The sequence below is a fragment of the Crinia signifera genome, chromosome 8 (assembly GCF_055691185.1).
Source record: "Crinia signifera chromosome 8, ASM5569118v1, whole genome shotgun sequence".
Classification (NCBI taxonomy): domain Eukaryota; kingdom Metazoa; phylum Chordata; class Amphibia; order Anura; family Myobatrachidae; genus Crinia; species Crinia signifera.
The window spans coordinates 145,618,794-145,643,160 of NC_139224.1; the positions used below are offsets into that span (position 1 = coordinate 145,618,794).

Sequence of the window (24,367 nt, forward strand, 5' to 3'; positions counted from 1 at the left end):
TGTGCGCGCGCACCGGTGACGTCACCGGCACTCGCGCAATGCATTCCTGGGACCGCTGGAGACCCTGGATAAGATGCCGGAGGCCTGCTGTGGACGCCCGGGGACTTGGTAAGTATGAAAAGAGGGTTAGGGGGTTAAAAAAAAAAATTAAAAAAAATTCGAATGATTCCAAAAACCACGTTTTTTGGAATAATTCGGATAAGGGATGTCCGGATACCGGATACTCAACCTGTACCTGAAAATTAGCAGCCATTTCATCAGGTCTGAATCAGGCCCACAGTTTTGCATAGCAGGGTTATTGTGGCTGCCATAGATGTAATAATAATACTTTTACATTTAAAACAACAACATTTTTATTTCTTTTGGAATCCCATCCAATTATTTGCCACTTCAGGCTGAGGCCCACAGTGCTTTAAGCTGCAACCTTCATAAACAAATAAATGGTAGAGTCCGGCTCTGAGATAACATCTGTGGCAGATATTAGGAAGCCTCTATCTTCATTAGAGTCCTCAGATGTGGTGATAATGGATTGATATTGTGACAATATATCTATGCGTGGCGCATCAGTGATCAGAATACATTATGGCCCTTATTCTGGTTTACTCGCAAAGGCAAATTCCTTCTCAAATGGACAAATCCATGTGCACTGCAGGGGGGCAGATGTAACATGTGCAGAGAGAGTTAGACTTGGGTGAGTAATTTTGTTTCTGTGCAGGGTAAATACTGACTGCTTTAATTTTACACTGCAATATAGATCTCAATTTGAAGTAAAACCCCACCCAAATCTAACTCTCTCTGCACATGGTTTTGTACATTTGAGAAGGAATTTGCCTTTATGAGTGAACCAGAATAAGGGCCTATGTTCCAGAACCATTCCTGGTGATCTCTGGTTAGGATGCTGTATCTGGCTATAGGCTTACATGACCAGGGAAGTCTGACAGGTTATCAGCTCAGATCCAGCTTTTTCTTCTGTTGAGAGAACGTTGGAGGCAACACCCAAATAGACTATTTTTTTTTCTCCAGAACAGAGCGCACTTCTTCTGGCTTGTAGCCCCAGGGACCCATGTCGCCCTATAATTAATGAATCAGATAGATTGCATTAGGCAGATCACACAACCTTATTAGCATAATACAGTGCTTTTTCTATTAAAGAAGTTATTTGTACTCTGATGCAGATACCTATAATTACAAGTTGATACAGGGGCTGCCTGCATTTATAAGATACTAGTTAAAAACCTGTCAAAATGACGGCTTCTGTAATGTACTTTCACTTTGAGTTGTGACAGTTTTTACATTCACTTTGAGCTGTGACCGTTTTTAGCCCACAAACTTTCCACCCTAGTCCCTATCTGCTCCTACCTCCAGTTTCTGTCTTCACAGCTCCCTCTCTCTATTTCTAATAAGTTTGCAACAGATCAGTGTTCCTGCAGAAATTGCTTTCACTTTCTGTTATGATATCTTTTAGCACACAAAGGAGTAATTTGGTCTGACAAGTGTCCTCTAGTGGTCAGTGGCGATACTTCACCTCACGGGGGTGAGGAGTAGTTAGCCTCAGCGGCGGCCAACACTCCCCCGTAGAGTAGGACAGCTGCAAGGTCTTTGCCCGGGGCACAGAGATGCCTTACACTGGATCTGATCATACATTCATACATGTGTATATATACTGTCACAGGCAGCTCAAAGTGAAAGTAAATACGGTTACAGCTCAAAATGAAAGTCCATTGGAAAAGCCGTCATTTTGACAGGATTTGAACTAGTAATGTATAATTCAAGTGCAGTCTGGAACCTGATCCCTAGAGGAGGAGGAACGCCCCCAGGCGCCTTGATCATAGGCCACAACAGCCCTGCTCATAGGCCACAACAGCTAAGTCAGTGGCAGATTTCGCAAGTGATATTCTTATCCCTTATTACATATGTTACATGGTTCTCCAGCCAATCAGCTCCTAACTGTGATGTATTTGAAAAATGACAGGAGCTGATTGATTGGTGCACTGTTTAACATACAAGGAGTATCACTCAAGGAAAAAAATGCTGCATTATTAGCATTAGCAGGCGTGGCGAGACAAATGTAAACAAAGAAGTGGCGCTTGGATGATTAATAACAATCACACGACTGTGTGATCATAAAATAATAAACATGAAAGCAATTGTGATAAAATTGTGATAAAATGGACCCAGACCATAAAAGTACACGGTTGATGCAATCAATGTCCCGTTCCCATTGTATGCCTCCACAATGCTGCCATGTATGTGCTGTCTGCTGACTACACATGTGATGGGTTATTAGACTCCTCCCATCACTCTGTGCCTCCACAATGCTGCCATGTATGTGCTGTCTGCTGACTACACATGTGATGTGATGACCTTCTGCAGTAACTTGCTGGGGTCGTGATTATTTTTATTGTCTGATGGGGTCCCAGAGCAACATAGTTTGAGGACCCCTGATAAAGAGAATGCTTTTGTGATCGAAATGGGGCCCACCGCAATAGCTCCAATCCCTGGTTGATATCGCACAAATATGGGATCTCCCACAAATAGTTTTTGATAAATATCTATGCCCCTTTATAAAGTATTTATTGTTGTTGAAAATATATGTTGACATTTCCGCATGAATGACCCTTTACTTTTGTGCATGCTATCTAGAACTCATTGCAGAGTACAGGCCATTTCCATGTGGTGTACAGTGCTGAGATGATTACATGCATCTGCACAGGTCAGGCTGTTCTTGGTGAATTAGCAGAGTTGCATCTGAGTTATGGAGCCCTTGGACTGTTACCTTATAAATGACTTTTCCTTCCTGCAGGATGTAAAGCCTCTCGGGAAGGGCAGCATACTTAGCACTGCAGAGGTTCTGCATTGTGTCTAACACCACGGGGCAAGAAGGCAGCTCCTCCAGCAGTCGTTTGGCTGCAGCTAGCCGGTCCTGGATACTCTGATGCTTCTTTATAGATATATTGTTTTTCAAAGCCCATCCATCTACAAATCAAAAAAGAAACATTACACAGGACAGTACTTTCTCTGGGACTTTCTCACAAGTGGGCCGCAGTATCACATGGTGGTGTGTGTGTGTGCTGAAGGGGGGGGCATCAGTTAAGCAGTGGGTGATAGATGTCTTGCACATGCGCTTGTGTCTATTCACAGTGTAGGGGAGGCCTGGTGGCAGCTTCTTGGCCACCCCTTTCGCCATTGGCTCTGCCCCTTTTTGAACATACTTGAGCAGGATTCCCCTTCTGATGCCTCTTAGCATGTCACGTGTATATATTTTAAAAAAAGGAAATGTGATCGCTGCTATTAGTGGTAAAATGCAACTGCTATGGGGCCCAGGCCCTTGGGGGGCCCCAAAGCCCAGTAGGCAATCCCCTGCACTCTTTTGATGGATATTTTTTCTGTTATTTTATTTTTTAAGTTTTTTTAATATATGTAATGCAGCATGGGCAGTGGCTGCGCCATTGTCACATGTCCCCCTTCAGAAGTGGAGCACTGGCACACAGAACAGCGGCAGCTGCCTGAGCCCCTGCACACAGAATAGCGGGGGATGCCTTAGGCGATTGGCGGTGATCCAGTGTACAGCGAGTTTCCTGCATTAGCCGCAGGTCTCGATGTTTTTTTGGAATTCTCGCTGTACTGTGACGGCGAGGGTTTCCCCAGAACATTGAATACAGCGAGCGGCCGGCGCGGGGTTTAAACAGCGAGGATCGCTGGTTTTCTGCAATCCTCGCTGTTTAACCCCCTCGCTGGCCGCTCGCCGCGGCATTGAATACACCCCTATATATTTACTTCTATCCCATCCATTCTACTAGGTTCTGCCTACAGTAACTCACCATCCAGTGGATTACTCCATATTTGTGTAGGTTTTGTTTCCATTGTACAAGGAATAGCAATTAGCGCGAAGGGAAAAGTACTTTATAATTAACCAGGTGAAACTGATCATTCAGACTATGGGCCAGATGCAGAGATGGACACAGAAGCACAGCGACTGTTCTAAAATATTGTAATGCCCCATGAGGCATCTTTGGTAATAGACGCCTCCAAGATCGACACCACATCGGATCAGTCAGAACATCGGTCATCTGAGTAATCCTCTGGGTTTTCTGGATGGCCGGTGTTTACATGCAGTCCCTGGCATTAGCACAAAAAGAAAACAATTTTGAGCCCACCCAGAATATAGGGGGGGGGTCTCAAGTGGGCGCTTGGCAGGGGCGGTCTCTCAGCAGCTGCTGAAAACAGGTTAGTTACTCCTGTATATATAATAGAGGGGGAAAAAGGAAGATAGCAGCGCTAAAAACAATTAATGAGGAAATTGGATGATCTTTACAATAATATTGATTTAATGTAAGCATATATTTAAGAACCAGTATGACAACACACAGAAGCTTCTGTTTAAAAGGAAGGTTGATAAACAACACTCTAAAATGAATATGTTAAAATCCGCTTGTACCACACTATAACAGCAGTAGAGGAGAGTCCGTTCCTATTGTGCCCAGGATATTTAAACTGGAAGTATAGTTACCACTCCTTATCGGGTAGATTAATTGATGGTCTGTATTGTCCTTGAGTCCAAGTGGTCGGCCCCAGAAGGCACAAATTACCGAAATCCACTGGAATTGATTTTGAGGACAGTTTGGTAGGTACCACAAGTATCCAGATGAAAACCGTTTATTTGGATGGAGCGCTGGTCCAGAGAGTCTTTTGGGTACCCTTAAGACTCTCTGGTGAGCAGGACATTGGCATGCCCAGAAAACGCATCTTCTTTGCCCCACAAACTGAATGGCAGTCTGTGGCTCAGTGGGCACTATGTCCGGATCTTGAAACATTGGTTATGTACCCAAACCATCGGGTCTGTGAACATCTCTGAATAAGGCCCTATTATCCATATTATTATGACTATCATGGTTATTATTATTACTACTACTAAAAGGGCCGCCATCAGGGGGGTGCTGAGGTACTACTGTCCCGGCCCCTGCCACTCTGGCAGAGAGGTGAGGTTGCATTCTGTTGCATCCCCCACCCCCACCTCGGGCTGCTGCAACCCGACGCTCGCCACCAGCCTGTCACGCCGCGCCAGAACAGCAGCCTGCAGAGGAGCCACCGTTCTGAACAGCAGGGAACTGCTGGGCCCCGCAATTTCTGATGGCAGCCCTGACTACTATTAGACTATTCAGATTATTACCAGATACGGCCATGGCTGCTACATTACAAATAAGCTCTGAAAAAAAAAGTCCAGACGGGTGTGGTCCAGAATACCTACTGTCATTAGGTAGGCAGTAGCAAAGGTTGACAGGGTTAAAGGTCAAAAGGTCAATATGGATATTGTCGACACATTTTTTATAAGATTTTGTGTCCCATTTTCTATGTTTAATCATATGTGACCCCAGTTAGTACAGCAAGGTGCCTCGTTCTGTTACCGCTGTACTTGGCATAGGTTACTATTACCAATCATTTGGGTAGTAAATCATGCAAACATTTTAAAATATGTGAAAAACCGTCATAAAAATTGTGTCGACCATTCTCATGTCATTCTTTTGGATTTGTCAACCTTTTCCTCTGTCTACATTTTACATGTCAAAATGAAGCATGTTGACCAAATGGGGTCGACCTTTTGACGGTGTCTATCAATATATTGGAACCTGTCCAGACACTACTGCAGCCTGGGCGACATGGATAAGAAGGTGCATAGCGCAGTGGTTCCCAAACTTTCTTGAATCAGAGTAGCAGCATTTTTTTCACAGCACCATTCGAATAATGTTTTCATTGATAAATGTGGAAAAAAAAGTAAATTGTGCCTACTGTACCTGTCATCCTTATATACATCCCAACGTAACCCATTCCAGGAGGGACAAAATACTTCCCCCTTCATTTATATTTCATATTTGTAAAAAAAAAACTTTCTTATCTATTAAATAGTTCGACACAGGTGACAGCAATCATAAACTAAGAGGGAAGTCAAGGAATATAGTAGTTATGTCCATGGGTCACTTGTGTGGTGGTGTACAGATGTGCTTCTGATTGTCCACATGCCTTATGATTAGCAGCCACTACCATTGGTTTTGCCTATCACTTTGACCATTAATAATTTGATGTGGTCCTGGTCCACCAATCCTAGAAATCCCTGCAAGAGCCTTGCGGTACCTCAGGGAGCCTAGGCACACAGTTTGGTAACCACTGATGTAGTATGTACACAAAGGGTTAGTCAATAATGCCAGGGAACAGAACACTGGCATCCTAATCACCTCTGGGAAAAACATGTAAGACCTGACAAACCAGATGGCATTTTCAGAACTAAAATTGAACACGTTGATTGTACATCTATCCTTATTGTCCTAGCTGGGGATGATCATGGCGTACATATTACTTGTTCTGGTGCCAAAACTGCACCGAGTGACAATGACTAAGTGCAAGAAAGTCATTTCTCAGTTATACTTTGTCAATGTATTCCTAGCCAGCTACGAATAACACCTCCAAATTCAGATACAGTAGATAGAAAAAGAACACCAGGACACATCTTAAACATTCTTCCTAAATGTACCATTTCAAAAGGAGGCTTGTTACATCTACGTTATGTCATTTTGGTAATCAATTAAGTAAGCAGAACTGAAGAAATCTATATCTACTTTCACAAACATGTGCGGGCATGCTTTATACCCCAACAACCCTACGTTTACGGTAATCCGTTTAAAACTATACTTTTTGATTGGACATACAGTACCATACCTTCCAACTGTCAGTGGTGGCTCAGAGGGACCTTTGCACATGGAGCCCGAAATTCTGGGGGCACGGCCTCACGGTGAGGGGTCGTGGCCTTCAAATCGCAGCACTCTTCCGAGGCCATGCCCCCATTTTGCCACCACTGCACTTCTGCCTGCGGTATATTGACCACTGCCCAGCAGGGACTCCCCCCTCGGTACTGCTGGCCCCGGGTGGGATGCGGGAACATTGTGGGATGTTCCCATGAAAAACGGGACAGTTGGGAGGTATGCAGTACATCTAGGTTATTCGTTTTTTGAATAAGCAACAGAATAATCCTTTCCAGTCATCCAGTGAGGTAGGGTCTACCCAATGTCTCCATAATACTACTCTCTCTCTCCCCCTCAATGTCCCTCTCCCTCTCTCTTCCATTATTTACCAGCATCCCAATTGCCTGATTAATTCATAAACCTGGGGAATTAGCATCATTTTTACAAGATATTTAGATAAAGTTTATCCTATGCAATTCTGCCACCCGGGAAGCATCCAAGGAGTTCAAGGGAAATCATATGCTTCTTTAAGGCTCCGATAAGTTGTACAAGTGTATGGGGGCGGTTAGTTCTATGTTGAGTCATATTGAGTGAAGTGATATCTATAGTACCACATAGCCTAATTAGGTATTTGCCAACTCTTCCTCTATGTCTGGAAGACTCCTCAAAATCTACCTGAACAACCTGCCAAGCCACACCACTTCGCAAGCTCTGTCTGTCTCTATGTATTGGTCTTCCCAAGTTACTTCAGGCAATTACAATTTGGAACTTAGCTGCTGGAAGTGAAATATAAGGGGTTGGACTCGGAAACTCCCTTGTGGAATGCCAAGATGTTGATTGAACTTTCTTCCTTGTATATTGATTAGGAGACTGGTTGCAATAAGTCAATTATAAGACACTTTTGTCTTTCACCCAATAAAGTAATGAATTTAACTTATTTCTATAGGTACCTTCAGTTACCATATGCCTCGTCCACCCAGTTCTCTGATACTCCTCTAAATATATTAGACTCTCCTGTAAAAATAATTCCTTGGCCCCCATAGGACATTCTCTTGTATGTATTATTTGGTTTTGATTTCTCATCATTGTGCTGATGTACCTGGCCTTAAGGATAAATGTGTAGCACACACACAGGCTCTGAGTGATGAATCATGGGAACTTGTCTAAGCATCTCCCAGGAGTTTTAGTGCATCCATCGTTTCCAGATGATACAACTCTTTATCACGCGCAGAACATATCTCACACCCGTTGGACTTACGAAGTTCTCTGGGAGAGCTTCTTATGTCCTAAATGCAATATCTCCCAGGGTACCTATTGGCACCTACTGTGGGAATGTTCTTAGATTTATAGAATAATGTAATTCAGGTCATTGTTAGCACAGGTTTTCCTTCCTCCCTGCTAACGCCCAGGGTGTGTATTGTATTTTTGGGATATTGCCTTCCGACGTGGTTGGTAAATTCATTACCCAATATGTTGCATACTGGCAAAGTTGGTTAAAGCTACATCCTGGACGGCACCTTTAATACCTGACTATATGGGCTGGTTCTTAAAGCCAGTAGGGGAAATTTACTATGATAGGCATTCTATTTAACATGGGATGTTGCTAAGAGCAACCAATCAGATCCTGGGTGGGATGCTCTAAACCAGAAATGCGGTAAAAACCCTGTTATCTAGGTTTTTACCGCATTTCTGTATTCTCTAACCCCCTGCGGAGTGCCTATGGGCTTCTTACCGCAGCACTGTATGAGGGATCCTTCACGGATCCCTCCCAGCATGCCCTGCGGCCGGCTCCGGTGCTCTAACAATGCGGTACCCAGCGAAGGGGGGCATTAGAGGGCTGCCGATGTTAAAACATCCTGCCCCCTGTCTATTATCTTCTAGAGCATTGGTTCTCAAACTGGATCCTCAGGACCCCACGCAGTTCACGTTTTCCAGGTCACCCATCAGGTGCACTCATTACTGACCGACACATTTGAAAAGATCCACAGGTGGAGCTAATTATTTCACTTGATTCTGTGAGGAGACCTGCAAAACATGCACTGTGTGGAACCCGGAGGACTGACTTTGAGAATCTGTGTTCTAGAGCATAGGTTCTCAAACTCAGTCCCCAGGACCCCAAGCAGTTCACGTTTTCCAGGTCACCTAACAGATGCACTCATTACTGGCTATCACATTTTAAAAGATCCACAGGTGGAGCTAATAATTTCACTTAATTCTATGAGACCTGCAAAACATGCACCTGTGTGGGGTCCCGAGGACCGACTTTGAGAATATGTGTACTAGAGGGTGCTAAATAAATAAGGAGTAGATTCTGATTGGTTGCCTATAGCAACATCCCATGTAAAATAGAACTACCATCTTAGTAAATGAAAAATATATTCTTTTTATTTAAGGCTAAGGGGTATATTTAGTAAATGTTGTTTTTAATTAATAGTCATTGATTTCAGATCGATCTTAACCCCTTCCCGACATTTGACGTACATTTACGTCATGGTCGGGATGTACTTCCCGACACATGGCATAAATGTACGTCATGACTTTAAACTGTCACTGCGTCTATAGACGCGGTGACAGAGGGACGATGTCTGCTGTCCCTGACAGCAGACATCTTCCCTCATTGCCCAGGGGGGGCAGCGATGCCCCCCCCCCCATCGTCGATCGCTGCGATTGGCTGTTCAAATGTGAACAGCCAATTGCAGCGTTTTCTGTGTTATGTGTATAATTTTGACTCTGCTGCCCCCTAGTGTCCAAAAAAAATAAAAGGAGGTTGAAATAATGATTGAAACATAAAGTATACATATGGTCTATGTTAGTTATTAACTATTTTGAGTGGTATGATTATTTGTCTCACAAGCAGAAAATTTAACATTTTGCAAATTGCAAAATGTTCAATTTTTTTACGACATTTTGGTATTTTTCACAAAAAAAAACAGACTGTATCGACCAAAATTTACCACTAACTTAAAGTACAATGTGTCACGAGAAAACAATCTCAAAATCACTGGGATAAGTAAAAGCAATAAAAAGTTATCCCCACATAAAGTGATACATGTCAGATTTGAAAAAAAGGGCTCTGTCAGGAAGTATAAAACAGGCTGCGGCGGTAAGGGGTTAATATATCTTGGGCTTTCATGGCTAACAAACATATTTACTAAAATTTGAAAAATTTGAATAAGAAAAATAAAAATCATCGTCATTAAATGTGTGTTTAGCGCTGGAAGCCCAACCTGCATTAACCCCTTCAGTGGCAATCCCGAGAATTCACGGGAATGCCACTGTTTACAGCCGGGCAGCGCTGCTGAGGTCAATCACTGCTCCCTCCCCTCTGCGACGCCTCCTCCTCCACCCCCGCCTCCCTCCTCCTCCCCCCTCCCCTCTGGGTTTTGTATTGAAGGCTTCCCATAAAAAACTCGCCCAGTGGGGAGCGCTTCTTCCAAAAAAAAAACACCACAGAAGGGGTTAAGTTCTGGAATCAATCAGAATAGGCCTTTAGTATATATACCATAAAGTTTGGTACATCTTGGAGTAGTGGCTACAATCCCGGTATTACACAGCACTAGAGAGTTCCTGATTGGATTGGTATCTGTATTGACTGCCCTACTGTTGTCAGCGTAATACTATGCCTGCACCTCACATACTGTATGGCCAGGGTTTAGGAGGATGACAAGTGAGAGAGGATATGTGTGGACTGTACAGTGGGGATGTGATTTGATAGGAAAGGTTTCTGAAGGTTAGGTGGCTGGTTCTGGAATTTGATAAGCTTATCTGAAGAGGTGAGTTTTCAGGGAACGCTTGAAGGTTTGGAAACTGGAGAGTCTTATTGTGCATGGGAGAGCATTCCACATAGGAATGTCCTGCAATCGTGAATGGTAGAAAATAATGCTTGTGGATGAGAGAGGGAGATCTTGTGAGGAGCAGAGGATGGGTTGGGAGATATTTTGAGATAAGAGAAAAGATGTATGTTGGTGTAGTTGATTTATGGTCTTGTGTATAAGTAAAAGTATTTTATATTGAATACGGTAGAATACAGGTAACCAATGGAGGGACTGACAGACTAGCTTTGCAGACGATGAACGTCTGGCTAGGAAGATGAATCTCGCAGCTGCATTCATGATGGATTGTAGTGGTCAGAGTCTGTATTGGGGAAAACCACTAAGGAAACTATTGCATTAATGAATGCGGGATTGGTGAGAGCATGGCTTAGAGCAAGGATGGGGAACCTTCGGCCCGCCAGCTGTTGTTGAACTACACATCTTAGCATGCTTTGCAACAGTTTTGCTAATTGGCCATACTAAAACTGTTTCAGGGCATGCTGCGATGTGTAGTTCAACAACAGCTGAAGGTTCCCCATCTCTGGCTTAAGGCCCCCATACACTATGCGATTTTGGGACGATTTCATCCGATTTCGGCACTTTGTGCCGATAATCGGGTGATATCGGCCCAAAATCGTAGGTGTGTGATATCTGATCCGATCCGATGCGCGGTCCCGTGCGCATCGGACCGGATCAGGGAGGTCGGACGGTCTGTACATACGATCACGTCCGACCTCCCTGTATGCATATGCCTGCCACCTGACAGGCATATGCATGCAGACACCGGGGGAGCAGTGGGGCGGGCAGCGGGTCCCTGAGCGCCGGCGAGTGCTGCTGACTGACCTGGCCGGGCAGTGTACTTACACATAGCAGCAGCGGGGACGGGCAGCGCAGTGGCGGCTATTATATTTTTAAAATACTTGTCAAATGACCGGCCGCTCTCTGATTGGCTGAGAGCTCTCCCCGCTGCTGCTATGTGTAAGTACACTGCCCGGCCAGGTCAGCAGCGCTCACCGCACCCGCCGCCCGCCCCCACCACCGCCGCCGCTGCCCGCCCCCACTACTGCCGCTGCCCGCCCCCACTACTCCTCACCGCCCTGCAGCTCCCCGGGTTTTTTTTTACATGGGATAAATCGCATGCGATTTATCCCATGTAAAAAATGGCACATCAAGTACCAAATTGTATGTGAGCCTCCCGGGGAGCTGCCGGGCAGCTCGCAGGTAAATTGGGTCCGACTTGTCCCTAGGACAATTCGGCCTAATGTATGGGGGCCTTTAGAGCATGGTAACACCCATCATTTTATGGGCATCCCCGTGAAAAGTCTCATGATGTCACTTAACTGACACATGTTGTCTGAAAACATGAACTGTTGGTAGATCTCAAGGACCGGGTTCAGTCACCCCTGGTCTACAGGCACTTGTTGGCATAGGCGAATCTAGAATTATGGTAATGGGTGGTCCCAGATCTAGACACAATAGTAGGGTGACCTTTGCGCGGCGTAGCCGCGCGGCAAAAGGTGGGCGTGGTCTCATGGGGAAGGAGGCGTGGCATCACAAAAAGGGGTGTGGTATTACACTTTAGACCATACACAGTAATGCCCATTACACATTTTAGCAAACTCCATAATACCCATTACACATAAAGCCACACGCCGTAATGCCAATTACACATAAGGCCACACACCATAATGCCCATTACACATTGTGCCACACATCATGATGCCCATTACATACTATATAACAAACCGTAATGCCCATTACATGTTTGCCACAAAGGTGCTGCTTACCTACTTGCTCATTGCTAGGGGGTTCTTGCTTGATGGCACCATAGTACCCATTACACATGATGCTGCACATCATAGTACCCATTACACATGATGCCGCACACCATAGTACCCATTACACATGATGCCGCACACCATAGTACCCATTACACATGATGCCGTGCACCATAGTAACCATTACACATGATGCTGCACACATAATGCTGCTTACACATGATGCTGCACACCGTAATGCCCCTTACACATTAAGCCACACATTATACATAATGCCCCCACATTCGGCCACTTGTAGCGTCCCTTAAATAAGCAATGCCCCCAAAAGTGCCACTTACTGTAAATTTTTATATGAGCCTTCACTGCTGATGCAGGGAGAGATGGAGAGCGGTGCAGCTGCTTCTATGAGGAGAGGAGCAGAGCGCAGCGCAGAGCACGCTCCCACTCCCCTCCTGGTGTCCCCTCTAGCCGAGTTGACAGTTGAAATATTGTGCGCGCTGTTGTTGTACGCGTGACGTCGGGGGAGCACGCCAGGCGCCGGCACCACATGATTAAAGGGGGGGCGGGTTGAGGTGAAAGTGGGGAGAAGAATTGGAGCGGAAGCTGCAGGGGTGACAGTCATTGACAGCTGGGCAGAGAGCAGGGGGCTGCCCGGCTGTATTCAGAGCACTGCAGGTCACGGCTGTTTGAAATAATACCCCTTTCACAACAGAAAATGCAGGGATTTACCCGGGAATATGGTCCCAGGATCATGCAGGGACATTCCCAGGCTGACCCCTTATACACCAGCCTAGTCCCTGCATTTTCTGGTGTGAGGGGGAGAGACAACCACTCCCCTCTCCCTACCCCCCTTTAACCAACTAGCTATATCTTCGGAACCAACTGACCCATTTACATGAGACCAGTATCATATTGAAGAACTTTTGAGTTGGCTTCAAATGATTTTGGTCCCGTGAAACTGGGCTGTTTGGTTCCAGAGAAATATGCCCTCAAAGAACATAAACAGTCATGAAATTACATTTAAGAAATGAAATGAATATCCCTGGAACCAATTAACCCATAAGGATCCAGCCTGGTATCAGATTGAAGGCCCAGCGATTTGGGTTAGACTGAGATCAACCTCGAGCTTCAGTGATGCCGAAGGGGGAACTGGCAGCCATTGAACTGGGTGGGGGTCGGAATTAGCGGGTCTCATGTTACCCTATAGGCATAGGCGAATCTAGAATTATGGTAATGGGTGGTCCCAGAACTAGACATAATAGCAGGGGGACCTTTGCGCGGCGTAGCCGCGCGGCAAAAAGGGGGCGTGGCCCCATGGAAAGGAGGCGTGGCGTCACAAAAAGGGGTGTGGTATTACACTTTAGACCATACACGGTAATGCCCATTACACATTTTAGCAAACTCCGTAATACCCATTACACATAATGCCACACACCGTAATGCCAATTACACATTAGGCCACACACCATAATGCCCATTACACATTGTGCCACACATCATGATGCCCATTACATACTAAATAACAAACCGTAATGCCCATTACATATTGGCCACATAAGTGCTGCTTACCTACGTGCTCATTGCTAGGGGGTTCTTGCTTGATGGCACCATAGTACCCATTACACATGATGCCACACACCATAGTACCCATTACACATGATGCCGCACACCATAGTACCCATTACACATGATGCCGCGCACCATAGTACCCATTACACATGATGCCACACACCATAGAGCCCATTACACATGATGCCACGCACCATAGTACCCATTACACATAATGCTGCACACATAATGTCCATTACACATGATGCTGCACACATAATGCCGCTTACACATTAAGCCACACATTATGCGTAATGCCCCCACATACTGCCACTTTTACCGTCCCCTAAGCAATGCCCCCAAAAGTGCCACTTACTGTAAATTTTTATATGAGCCTTCACTGCTGCAGGGAGAGATGGAGAGCGGTGCAGCTGCATCTATGGGGAGAGGAGCAGAGCGCAACACAGAGCACTCTCCCACTCCCCTCCTGGTGTCCCCTCTAGCCGAGTGGACATTTGAAATATTATGCGCGCTGTTGTTGTGCGTGACGTCCGGGGAGCACGCCGGGCACCGACACCACATGATTAAAGGGGGGGGCGGGCTGAGGTGAAAGCGGGGAGAAGAATTGGAGCGGAAGCCGCAGGGGTGACAGTCATTGACAGCTGGGCAGAGAGCAGGGGGCTGCCCGGCTGTATTCAGAGCACTGCAGGTCACGGCTGTTTGAAATAATACCCCTCTCACAACAGAAAATGCAGGGATTTACCCGGGAATGTGGTACCAGGATCATGCAGGGACATTCCCAGGCTGACCCCTTATACACCAGCCTAGTCCCTGCATTTTCTGGTGTGATGGGGAGAGACACTCCCCTCTCCCTACACCCCTTTAACCAACAAGCTATATCTTCGGAACCAACTGACCCATTTACATGAGACCAGTATCATATTGAAGAACTTTTGAGTTGGCTTCGAATGATTTTTGGTCCCGTGAAACTGGGCTGTTTGGTTCCAGAGAAATCTGCCCTCAAAGAACATAAACAGTCATGAAATGACATTTAAGAAATGAAAGAAAAAAAAACGGTTTAACCTCAATATCCCTGAAACCAATTAACCCATATGGATCCAGCCTGGTATCAGATTGAAAGGCCGGTGATTTGGGTTTGACTGACATCAACCTTGAGCTTCAGTGATGCAGAAGGGGGAACTGGCAGCTGTCGAACTGGGTGCGGGTCGGAATTAGCGGGTCCCATGTTATCCTATAGGGAAAATGTTCCAGCTTTGCCTGGCAGTATCTCCGGTTCCCAGGGTGCTAGAGACACGGGGCTGGGCTCGTTGGAAAGCCCCATCCCTCAGCTACAAAATGGGCTAATGGGTGGTCCTGTGCACCCCCGGACCACCCCCTAGATTCGCCTATGCCTATAGGGAAAACATTCCAGCTTTGCTTGGCAGTATCTTCGGTTCCCAGGGGGCTAGAGACACGGGGCTGGGCTCGTTGGAAAGCCCCATCCCTCAGCTACAAAATTGGCTAATGGGTGGTCCTGTGCACCCCCGGACCACCCCCTAGATTCGCCTATGCTTGTTGGGGTACCAGGATTACACTTCTGAAAATAAGACCAAGTTACAGTAAGATAGTGCGCCACTGTTATATCATGTCTGACAGAAAGGACATACACATATACAGTGTCCACCATTTTGTTTGACATTCCAGAGAGATTGTTCGTAAAACTATATCTCAACTTTGGATTTAATCATGTCATACCTTCTGCATGTGCCTCCTCAATGTAGATGATCAAAAAATCTGCCACGGAGCTGAAGTCCTGAACAAGCGTATTAAACTCATTAAGCCTGAAGAGGAACGGTGGTCATGTGCAGCTTCCAAACGTGAGGACTAGGGGGCGTAGACCTGAGACAGACAAGATGCTGATTGCATAAAAGACAAATACGTGATTCAATAAAAAAAATATTCTTCAACATAGAATACTATTCAATAGATTGGTTGGGCTCAGGCTTATTAACAAGCTCTGCTATTAAATCAATCACAATTTCAGGCAATAATCTGTACATCAAATTAGTTAGGGCCTAGCTAGAATGGGTCCCATAGCAACATTTTTAAGGGGCTCCTGTCCCAATGTTTTGTTAGAGACACCTCTCCGCAGCAGTTGTTCATTTTTTTTAACCCCATCATAGTGCCCTAGTTACTTTTCTGAATCATAGTAGTGCCTTAGTTAATGTTATGCCCCATACTAATGCCCAAGTTTATTTTATGAAACCTAGTTGTGTCTTTACTTACATTATGTCACATTGTACGGCTACCGGTACACATTATAGAATGGGATATAGTTGGCATAATGACGAACGGGATGCTGGCAATCAAAAGACCGGCACTGGAATCCCAGCACCTATTAGAATCTTGATGCCAGAATACTGAACGTAAGTATGCCAGGGAGCAGGGAGGGCTAGGATTAAGCTGCGGTGGGGGTAGGGGGGGGGGGGTTTCTGTACTAGAGGGAGGGTATTTTGGGGGTGGGGCAGTTAGAGTTAGGCTGCAAGTAGAGAGGGTTAGGGGGAGGGAGGGCAGGGGTAGGGTTAGTTTAGTTTGAGAAAAGTGGTTGTGTGCCAGTGTCGGTATTCTGACCACCGAGAAACCGTACCCAAACCTCATACAATATATTACCCCTAATTCACATTTTTCTTGCAATGCATCCCAGTAACCACATGCATATCAATGTTTATTAACGCCTTATGCAGGAAGATTTTTGCAGCTAGTAACTGTGAGGTAAATTTATTAGATGGGATTTCTACTGAAGATAGGATGTTGCCCATAGCAACAAATCCAATTCTATCTATTATCTCATAGACTAGAAGGTGCTAAATGAAGTAGAATTTGATTGGTTGCTATGGGCAACAGCCCTAGTAAATTTACCTTACAGTTCCTAATTACAGGGCCGAAACTAGGGTTTCCGGCGCCCGGGGCAAGGCAGTCATTTGGTGCCCCCACCCCCTATAATCGCTGCTCTCCCGCGAGGCCACGCCCCCATTTTGCCGCTATGGGGGCATGACCCAGAGGCTCTGTGAGCCTCTAGCCATGCCCCCAGCCCCCTGGCTGCGGGAATAGACGCTGTGCGCATGCGCACAGCGTTTATTCCCCGCTGCTTAGTTAGCAGCTGACAGGGGGGACCAGACCAAATGACGCCTTGTCCCTGGCGCCGGAGACCCCCCCCTTGACGTTGCTCAGGCTGGCTCCTACCCGGTGTGCTGGCAAGTGGCAACGGCGGGGTGGCATCCTCTGCTCAGCGCTGGAGGCGGGAGGGAGTCGGGCGGCAGGACAAGGGTGCGCAGTGTGGCGTCACCACGTTGCGCCGTTTGATGTCAATAGAGGCGGGGGGGCGGGGCTAGCATATTTAACGATGCCGGGTTCACAGCATCGCCGTCAGCAACACCTGTCACCGGACCTCACAGCGCCCCTCACCTCCAGCGCCCGGTGCGTGTGACCCCCCAGCCCCCCCCTAGTTACGGCCCTGCTAATTAGAATGAGTGGGCCTAGATCTGCGATGCCTTCGCTGCTGCTTTGTACAGCACATAATGATTATTACTTATATGCCATACCATACCTCCCAACTTTCATGATCATTGAAGAGGGACACAGGCACGCGCCCAAAATTAGGGGCGTGGCTACCAGGAAAGGGGGCATGGACTATACTCACATCTTCCTGCGAGACCACTCCCCCATTTTGATGCTGTGGGGGCATGGCCCAAAGGCTCTGTGAGCCTCTAGCCATGCCCCCAGCCCCTCTGGCTGTGGGAACAGATGCTGTGTGTATGCGTACAGCGTCTATTTAGCACTGCTCAGCAGCTGACAGGGGGGACTCCCAGCAGCCCCCCCCCCCTCCGCCACAGGACACTGCAAAAACCGGGACGTACCAGTGGGAATGGTGACTGTTGGGAGGTATGCCATACTCAGCATCTGTGCTAGACATAATTTAAGCAATTACAATTTTGGAGGTTACACCTTTGTTTAGGAAATTGCTTAGAAGCTGTAAAAAAGCTATTTTTATGGCAATATGTTGCTAGTATAGTCATTACTTCCCAGTGCACGGGTGTGACTGACAATGCTGCAGCCTGCGGCTAAATACGCATACAGTGACAGGCATGGTTTTGTGCTGCCAGATCCACCTCCGCCTTCAAATCTCTACTGCTGCTATTACACAATATTACGCCACTCTGTGACGCTCTCTACAACCTAGAAATATCTGCTCTATTTCTAAAGTATACTCCACACAATCTTACACGGAAATGCATTAAATACAGATAATATTTGTTGGTGAGCAGCAAAACATCTTGTGGATGTGGTAGAGAAGATCAACAGTATTCAGTAGACAGTCAATAGATCAATCAATCAATAGATAGATCAATATCAAATGCTCAACATGCATCAGGTCGGCAGATCCAAAAGGTCAATGGATACACGGCTGACAGCGCTTAAGGTCAACATGTACAAACGGTCAACAGGGTCAAAATGCTGACAGGAAAATGGTCACACAAATATTTTTATTTAGTTTTTTTAGATTTTGTTGGCGGTTAAATCTTGTACGTGGCAAAATGTGATCACCATCAGTAGAAATGTATAACCTTGCGGCTTGTGCGCTCACTACGCTTCTGGTACTGTCGCTCGCTTTGCTAGCCACAGATTACTATTCCCAGTTGTAGTCGACGTGGAAAGTAAACAAATGTTGAGAAAATGCGTTGACCATTTGGACGTCGACTATTTTCAATGTCAACCTTTTTTATACCTGATGACATAATGCAATATTGTTGAGCATATGCTATCAGCCTATTCACTGTCGACCTATACACTGACTATCTACCACTTAGATACCAATATTTTGTTGGAGCTCCCCCACCCACCCCTAAAGAGATCAACACAAGAATCCAAAGTATGCAGGTGCCTTTTGCTCTGTCATGGTGATTGTAGTATCTACAGCAGGCATTCCCAACCACGGTCCTCAAGGCACACCAACAGTGCAGGTTTTGTAGATATCCAGGCTTGAGCACAGGTGACTTAATTAGTACCTGAGGGATTTTGATTAAACCACCTGTGCTGAAGCCTGGATATCACTAAAACCTGCACTGTTGGTGTGCCTTGAGGACCGTGGTTGGGAATGCCTGATCTACAGTGTAAGTATCATTGACAATGGGCATGTGCATCGTCTGCGACATGTGCAGTCCTACTTACTAATGCTATTGTATGGTCCCCTCTACTCATTTATGTCTTATATTAGTCACTGGAGTGAGGGAATATCAGAACTGTCTCTAATGCACTTATCAGATTTGCATTTATGACCTTGGGGGTCCTAGACAGTAATGCACTTTTCTGCAAATTTGACACTGGAAGGTGCAAAATGGGTCCCAGAAAAATATAGGATTAGACCAATGGTGGTTTTTACCTATGGGCTGCAGCCCCCCCAGTAAAATCTGCCACAAGTGAAGCTAGATGCAGTCCGCGAGACTGCACTGGCTTCACTATGACTGGCAGTGACTTCCTATTGGAAGTCCTAGTTGCCAGTCAACCGTAGTAAAGGCAGTCCTATTGGGAGGTTTTCCCTCCATCTGGGACTGCCAGTCTGGGCTGCAATAGGCAGAGAGCAGCTTTCTGTAGGAAGCTGCTCTCTGCCTCGCAGTGCAGCCCTATACAGCACTTATGGGCTCCAGCTTATGCAGCCTATAAAAGCTGGGGATATGCGCATGCGCGGTATCGTTGCCGATAGTGTGCATGCGCCGGGCCCAGCTCCTGTCACTGCATTCTACATTCCCAGCAGCTGGGAGCGGAACTCGCCGACGTGTCTAGTGGCAACTTCCCTCCTACTGAAAGGTAGGAGCCGCCACTGAATAAGACCAAGGAGTCTAGTTATCATTTGGGACAGTTGATCCCATCAAGTGTTATATATCTCATCGCTGCATATGGTGGTGATTAGAAATCACTTAGTCATTGTATTTGTGTCTTAGTATTTGACAGGAGCCTGCTATCACATATCTCCTCAATTGTTTCCATAAAGGGGGACGATGTGTCTATTCACCATTGATTTGCAGCAAGTGAGAGAGGACCTTCCAACTTAGTGATATAAATGGGCAATTATGGGGTAAATTTACTAGGTTACGGTATAGATGATATACAATGTCTAGGTCGACAGTCACTAAGTTGACCACTAATGGTTGACACTGACTAGGTCCATACCTTGAAATGGTGGACATACCCAAGGTAGACATTGACAAAAGGTTGACACAAGCTTATGGTCGACATGGACAGGGTCAACATGAATAAGCTCAACATGAGTTTTTCACATGTTTTTGATGTCTATGTCCACATATGTCGACAGGGATATCATATAAGTGTACTGCGTCCCCACGTATAGCTTGCTGCGCTCGCCATGCCATAAGCTTTTGTCAATGTTGACCATTTCAAGGTGTCGACCTAGTGACTGTAGACCTAGATATTGTCTACCCAGTGACCGCATACCAGTTACTATAGGTGAAAAGTTGGAATGTTGCCCATAGCAACCAATCAGATTCTATCTACCATTTCTCTATTGCATCCTATAAAATGATAGTCAGAATCTGACTGGGTCCTCTGGGTAACATCCCCAATTTTTACTGTTAGAACCTGTATTAAATGTACCCCCATAAGTATATGGCATTTGTATAAGTTAGTATAATGTTATATACAGAGTGTGAAGCTTATAGAATAATAGTTCTTAGAAATATCAAAGTTTGCAGTAGTCAAAAGAATAAATGTTTTATGTTATAATACACAGGATCTCAAACTCGGTCCTCAGGACCCCACACAGTGCACGTTTTGCAGGTCTCCTCACAGAATCACACGTGAAATAATTAGCTCCACCTGTGGATCTTTTAAAACGTGTCAGTGAGCTGGGTGACCTGGAAAACTTGAACTGTGTGGGGTCCTGAGGACCGAGTTTGAGAATCCCTGTTCTAAGATGACAGAGAGGAATATACTGAGGTCTTGTGAGTCAGCATCTAATACTTGTTTGTGAGCTCTTATCTGCAGAATACAGAAGACTACTCCGCCTCGCTGTGCTGAACACTTAGGTAACTGCCGCTAATGTTTGATGGTATCTATTGGGCCAAGTGTATCCAGCCCAAGAAGCTGCACGTAGTTAAAGATGGAGGCTGAACTATGAGCAGTGTGCTATGTGGGGTGGGGGGGGGGGGGGGTTCCACATAGCACACACTGCACCCAGTTTTTATACTTATCCAGACTCCAGTGACAGTGGCAGCAATGCTGAGGAGATCTGCACATGCAAAGCGGAGTCTAAGCACGAAAGTGCTCAGACTCCACAACGCTGCACTGCAGAAATCACCAGAAAAATGGATGCCACACCATTTTTCTGGAGGTCTACACATGCGGAGTAGGGCCTGAGCGCACTAGTGCTCAGACTCTACTGGGGGCTCAGACAGAGGAGGTTGCACACGGATCTTCTCTCATAAAACGCATCTTACTATGAGACCGGCTTCCTAGAATACAAGAGACTTTTAACCAACCCTGATAGACATGTCTAAAGAGCGGACTATCGAAGGTAAACGAAAACTGGGACCTGTGCCTTTAAGTGATGATGGGCCAGATGCACTAAGCTTCAAAAGTGATAACATGGAAAGTGATAAACAACCAACCAATCAGCTCCTGCCTGACATTTTTCAAACACAGTCTGTGACATGGGAGATAGGAGCTGATTGGCTGGCTGTTTATCACTCTCCATTTTATCACTTTTGAAGCTTAGTGCATCTGGCCCGATATCTGTTAATTTCTTTGAATTTGAACTGACACGTGTGCCTCATGGGCGGCGGGGCGGGGGAGCTTGGCGGGACGGCGGCGGGGGGGGGCGCCTAAAACGTAGCTACGCCACTGATTCTCTGTAAATATTCTATGTATGCGCTGTATAAGAAACTGTTCATAAATAAATAAATATATAGGAGATGCCACAATCTCGCTCTCTGGCAATGCTCTCTCTATGGGCGGGATGTATCAACATACACCTCCGCCCTTCGCACGGCAGCCGCCGCGATGCTACCGCATATGTACTAACATATGCGGCCAGCATCGGGCTGCGGTAACGGAGACCCCCGCGATACCTGTGATGTTGGCTGCGGGGGTCTCCGTCACCTCCCGGCGGCTGCCAGCGTCCCCCTGTGTCTCCTCCTCCCCCCTGAAGCCGGATGTCCTGCCGGCTGTGACACCAGGGGGAGGAGATGATCACAGGAGGACGGGAGGGGGTGGGCGCGCGGACGTCGGACAGCGGTCGGCGAAAGAAGCCCATAGGCTTCTATAGGGTATCGCCACCCAGAGGGTGGCGATACCCTGCCTAGCGAAAACGCTGCGGACGGGTATTGATACATAGGAAAATGCGGTAAAACGGGTGTTTTACCGCATTTTCCCGTTAGTACATCCCGCCCTATATGGTTACAGTAGCTAACTAACATCATCTGAAAATGGCATTACCTAATGCTTTTCATAGCTTGGTAAACGCATTAGACCCAGGGCTTAAAGCGGAGAGGTGGTGGAACTCATTCCGCCTGCCGACTAATTCCTCCCTATCCCCTCCCCTAATGAGCCAGGGCCATTGGTAGGGTTTTGGCACTGCACTGCAAATTATAATGCTTTTCTATTAGAATTACTATGCAGGGCCATTACAGGTGCTATCCACCCACCTGTAACCCCCTCCACACACACACACACACACACACACACACACACACACGCTTATACCTCTGGTTAGACCTCATCCTTAGTGAAAATAATGGGGTAGGCAGTCTCCGGCATTAATAATGTGTAGCTCCTGCATTAGACATTTCTAAAATAGCCCCAATACCTAAATCATGAGGAAACAGGTTTAGCTTCTTGACCTACTTCTTGCTGCAGACTGTTTTCGTCACTTATTAATACACCTGTTGATGTCCCAGAAATGATCGCATAAGTGCATAATTGTGCTTACTGTACCTCGGAAATAGTCCCAGAGGTGATGCAGTTCACCGTCTAGGTCCACCACAGGTGTGTTGGGTGCAGCTTGTCCCAAGAATGCTTCATCTTCCAGGCGAAGCCACATGATTTGCAGAACAGACCTCAGGAATTTGAAAGTGAAGATTGTGGGTCCCCAGTCTTCATATTTAAACTTAGGCACATGGGCTTCAGTCATCTGAAAGTGGGATTTCAGCACCCCCTCCATGGTCTGTGGAAAGAGGCACATGAGGAGTCTGCCCACCGCAACATAAAGCAGGAGGGAGCAGAAGATAAAAGCCTTCTGCACATAGCATGTGGTGTTTCTTATTATCTGGACACACACCTCCATTCTGAACAAGCCCAACTTAGAACTGTGTAATTTAAAGCTCTTGCAAGGTTTTTTTTTTTTTACTAGAGGCTCCGCCTACATTATGGGGGTAGTCCCCTGGGGGAACTATTTGCTGGCAGCAAAATCATCTAGGTGTTTCCTTTCTGAAAACACTCTGACTTATATGAATTGGTGACAGGTTATAAGTGAAATGCAATATATAAGTGTTGCATGTATCTACCGTAAGTGTACGTGTCCATTATATTTGGTGGAGAAGCCATTTTGGGGATTGATCCAGTATTTGTTCACTGGGAACTGGTGACAGTTAATAGGTTGCACTCTTCTAAAGATTGATTATGTTTGCACAATTACTTCCATCACCCTGTTCACAAAAGTGAATAAATAATCTTAATTTTTCTACAAAATGGCTACCACGGTCACCACTAGTTACATAAACTCTAGAAGTACAGGCATACTTGCCTTCTATTGAAAACTAGTTTCAGGGAGATTATAGTTGGTCGTAGAATTTTGCACATCGCCCCATAGAGGGGGCGTGTCATGCTCCACACAAAAGGGCGTGTCTAGCTCCATATATGGAGAGATGGTGAAAGAGATTGTGAACGTGCCACCTAGAATCATTGGTGTGTACTGCTACATCTGAGAGGAAACTTTTAAAATGACTTAAGGTGCGTACACCACACGGATAGATTTGGCCAACGATTCAATCTCGTTAACAATTTCCTCTGAACTTCCTGCACAAACGATTTGGTGACAAATGATGAACGATTGAGCAAACAAATACACATGAACGATTGATCTTTAACGAGAGAGGGAGCCAGTCAATTAGCCTTACCAACTCGTTTATCGTGCATACACATGAAACGATTGGTACACATCGTTAACGATTGGTCGCTGATCTTTCTGCATGCAGGAAAGATCAGCGACCTCTACCAAAGACCGTCGGGTACGCGCATCGTCCAATATATCGTTCATACACACAGAGCGATTTGAGCGACTGCTCGTTTCAATCGGTCGGGATTGCCCAGATCTTTTGCTAAATCTATCCGTGTGTACGTACCTTTAGATCCAAATGTAGATGAGCCCCAAAGCAGTTAGTAACAGCTATTATACTGTAATGTAAATGTGTATATTGTATCTCTC

General features: G+C 46.0%; 1 protein-coding gene across 2 annotated transcripts; it reads right to left on the reverse strand.

Moving 5' to 3' along the window:
• Positions 1-335: 335 nt before the first annotated feature.
• On the reverse strand, positions 336-23,235 carry DIO1 (iodothyronine deiodinase 1). Of its 2 annotated transcripts, XM_083157345.1 has the most exons (4): positions 22,879-23,235; positions 15,628-15,771; positions 2,777-2,976; positions 336-1,071 (listed from the first exon to the last, which is right to left on the reverse strand). In XM_083157345.1, the coding sequence occupies exons 1-4, from the start codon at positions 23,225-23,227 to the stop codon at positions 1,006-1,008; spliced, it is 759 nt and encodes a 252-aa protein (XP_083013471.1). In that variant the 5' UTR covers positions 23,228-23,235; the 3' UTR covers positions 336-1,005. The 2 variants fall into 2 exon arrangements, with proteins under 2 accessions (XP_083013471.1, XP_083013472.1); XM_083157346.1 differs by lacking the exon at positions 15,628-15,771.
• Positions 23,236-24,367: the final 1,132 nt, after the last annotated feature.

Bases quoted from the DNA above. Each gene is read 5' to 3' on its own strand.
- DIO1 (XM_083157346.1), bottom strand. From the start codon at position 23,227: ATGGAGGTGTGTGTCCAGATAATAAGAAACACCACATGCTATGTGCAG. The intron at 2,977-22,878 runs GTACAGTAAGCA...TTTGATTTGTAG, and splicing joins CCTCTGGGACTATTTCCGAG to ATGGATGGGCTTTGAAAAAC. The intron at 1,072-2,776 runs GTAACAGTCCAA...CATTAATTATAG, and splicing joins AAGGAAAAGTCATTTATAAG to GGCGACATGGGTCCCTGGGG.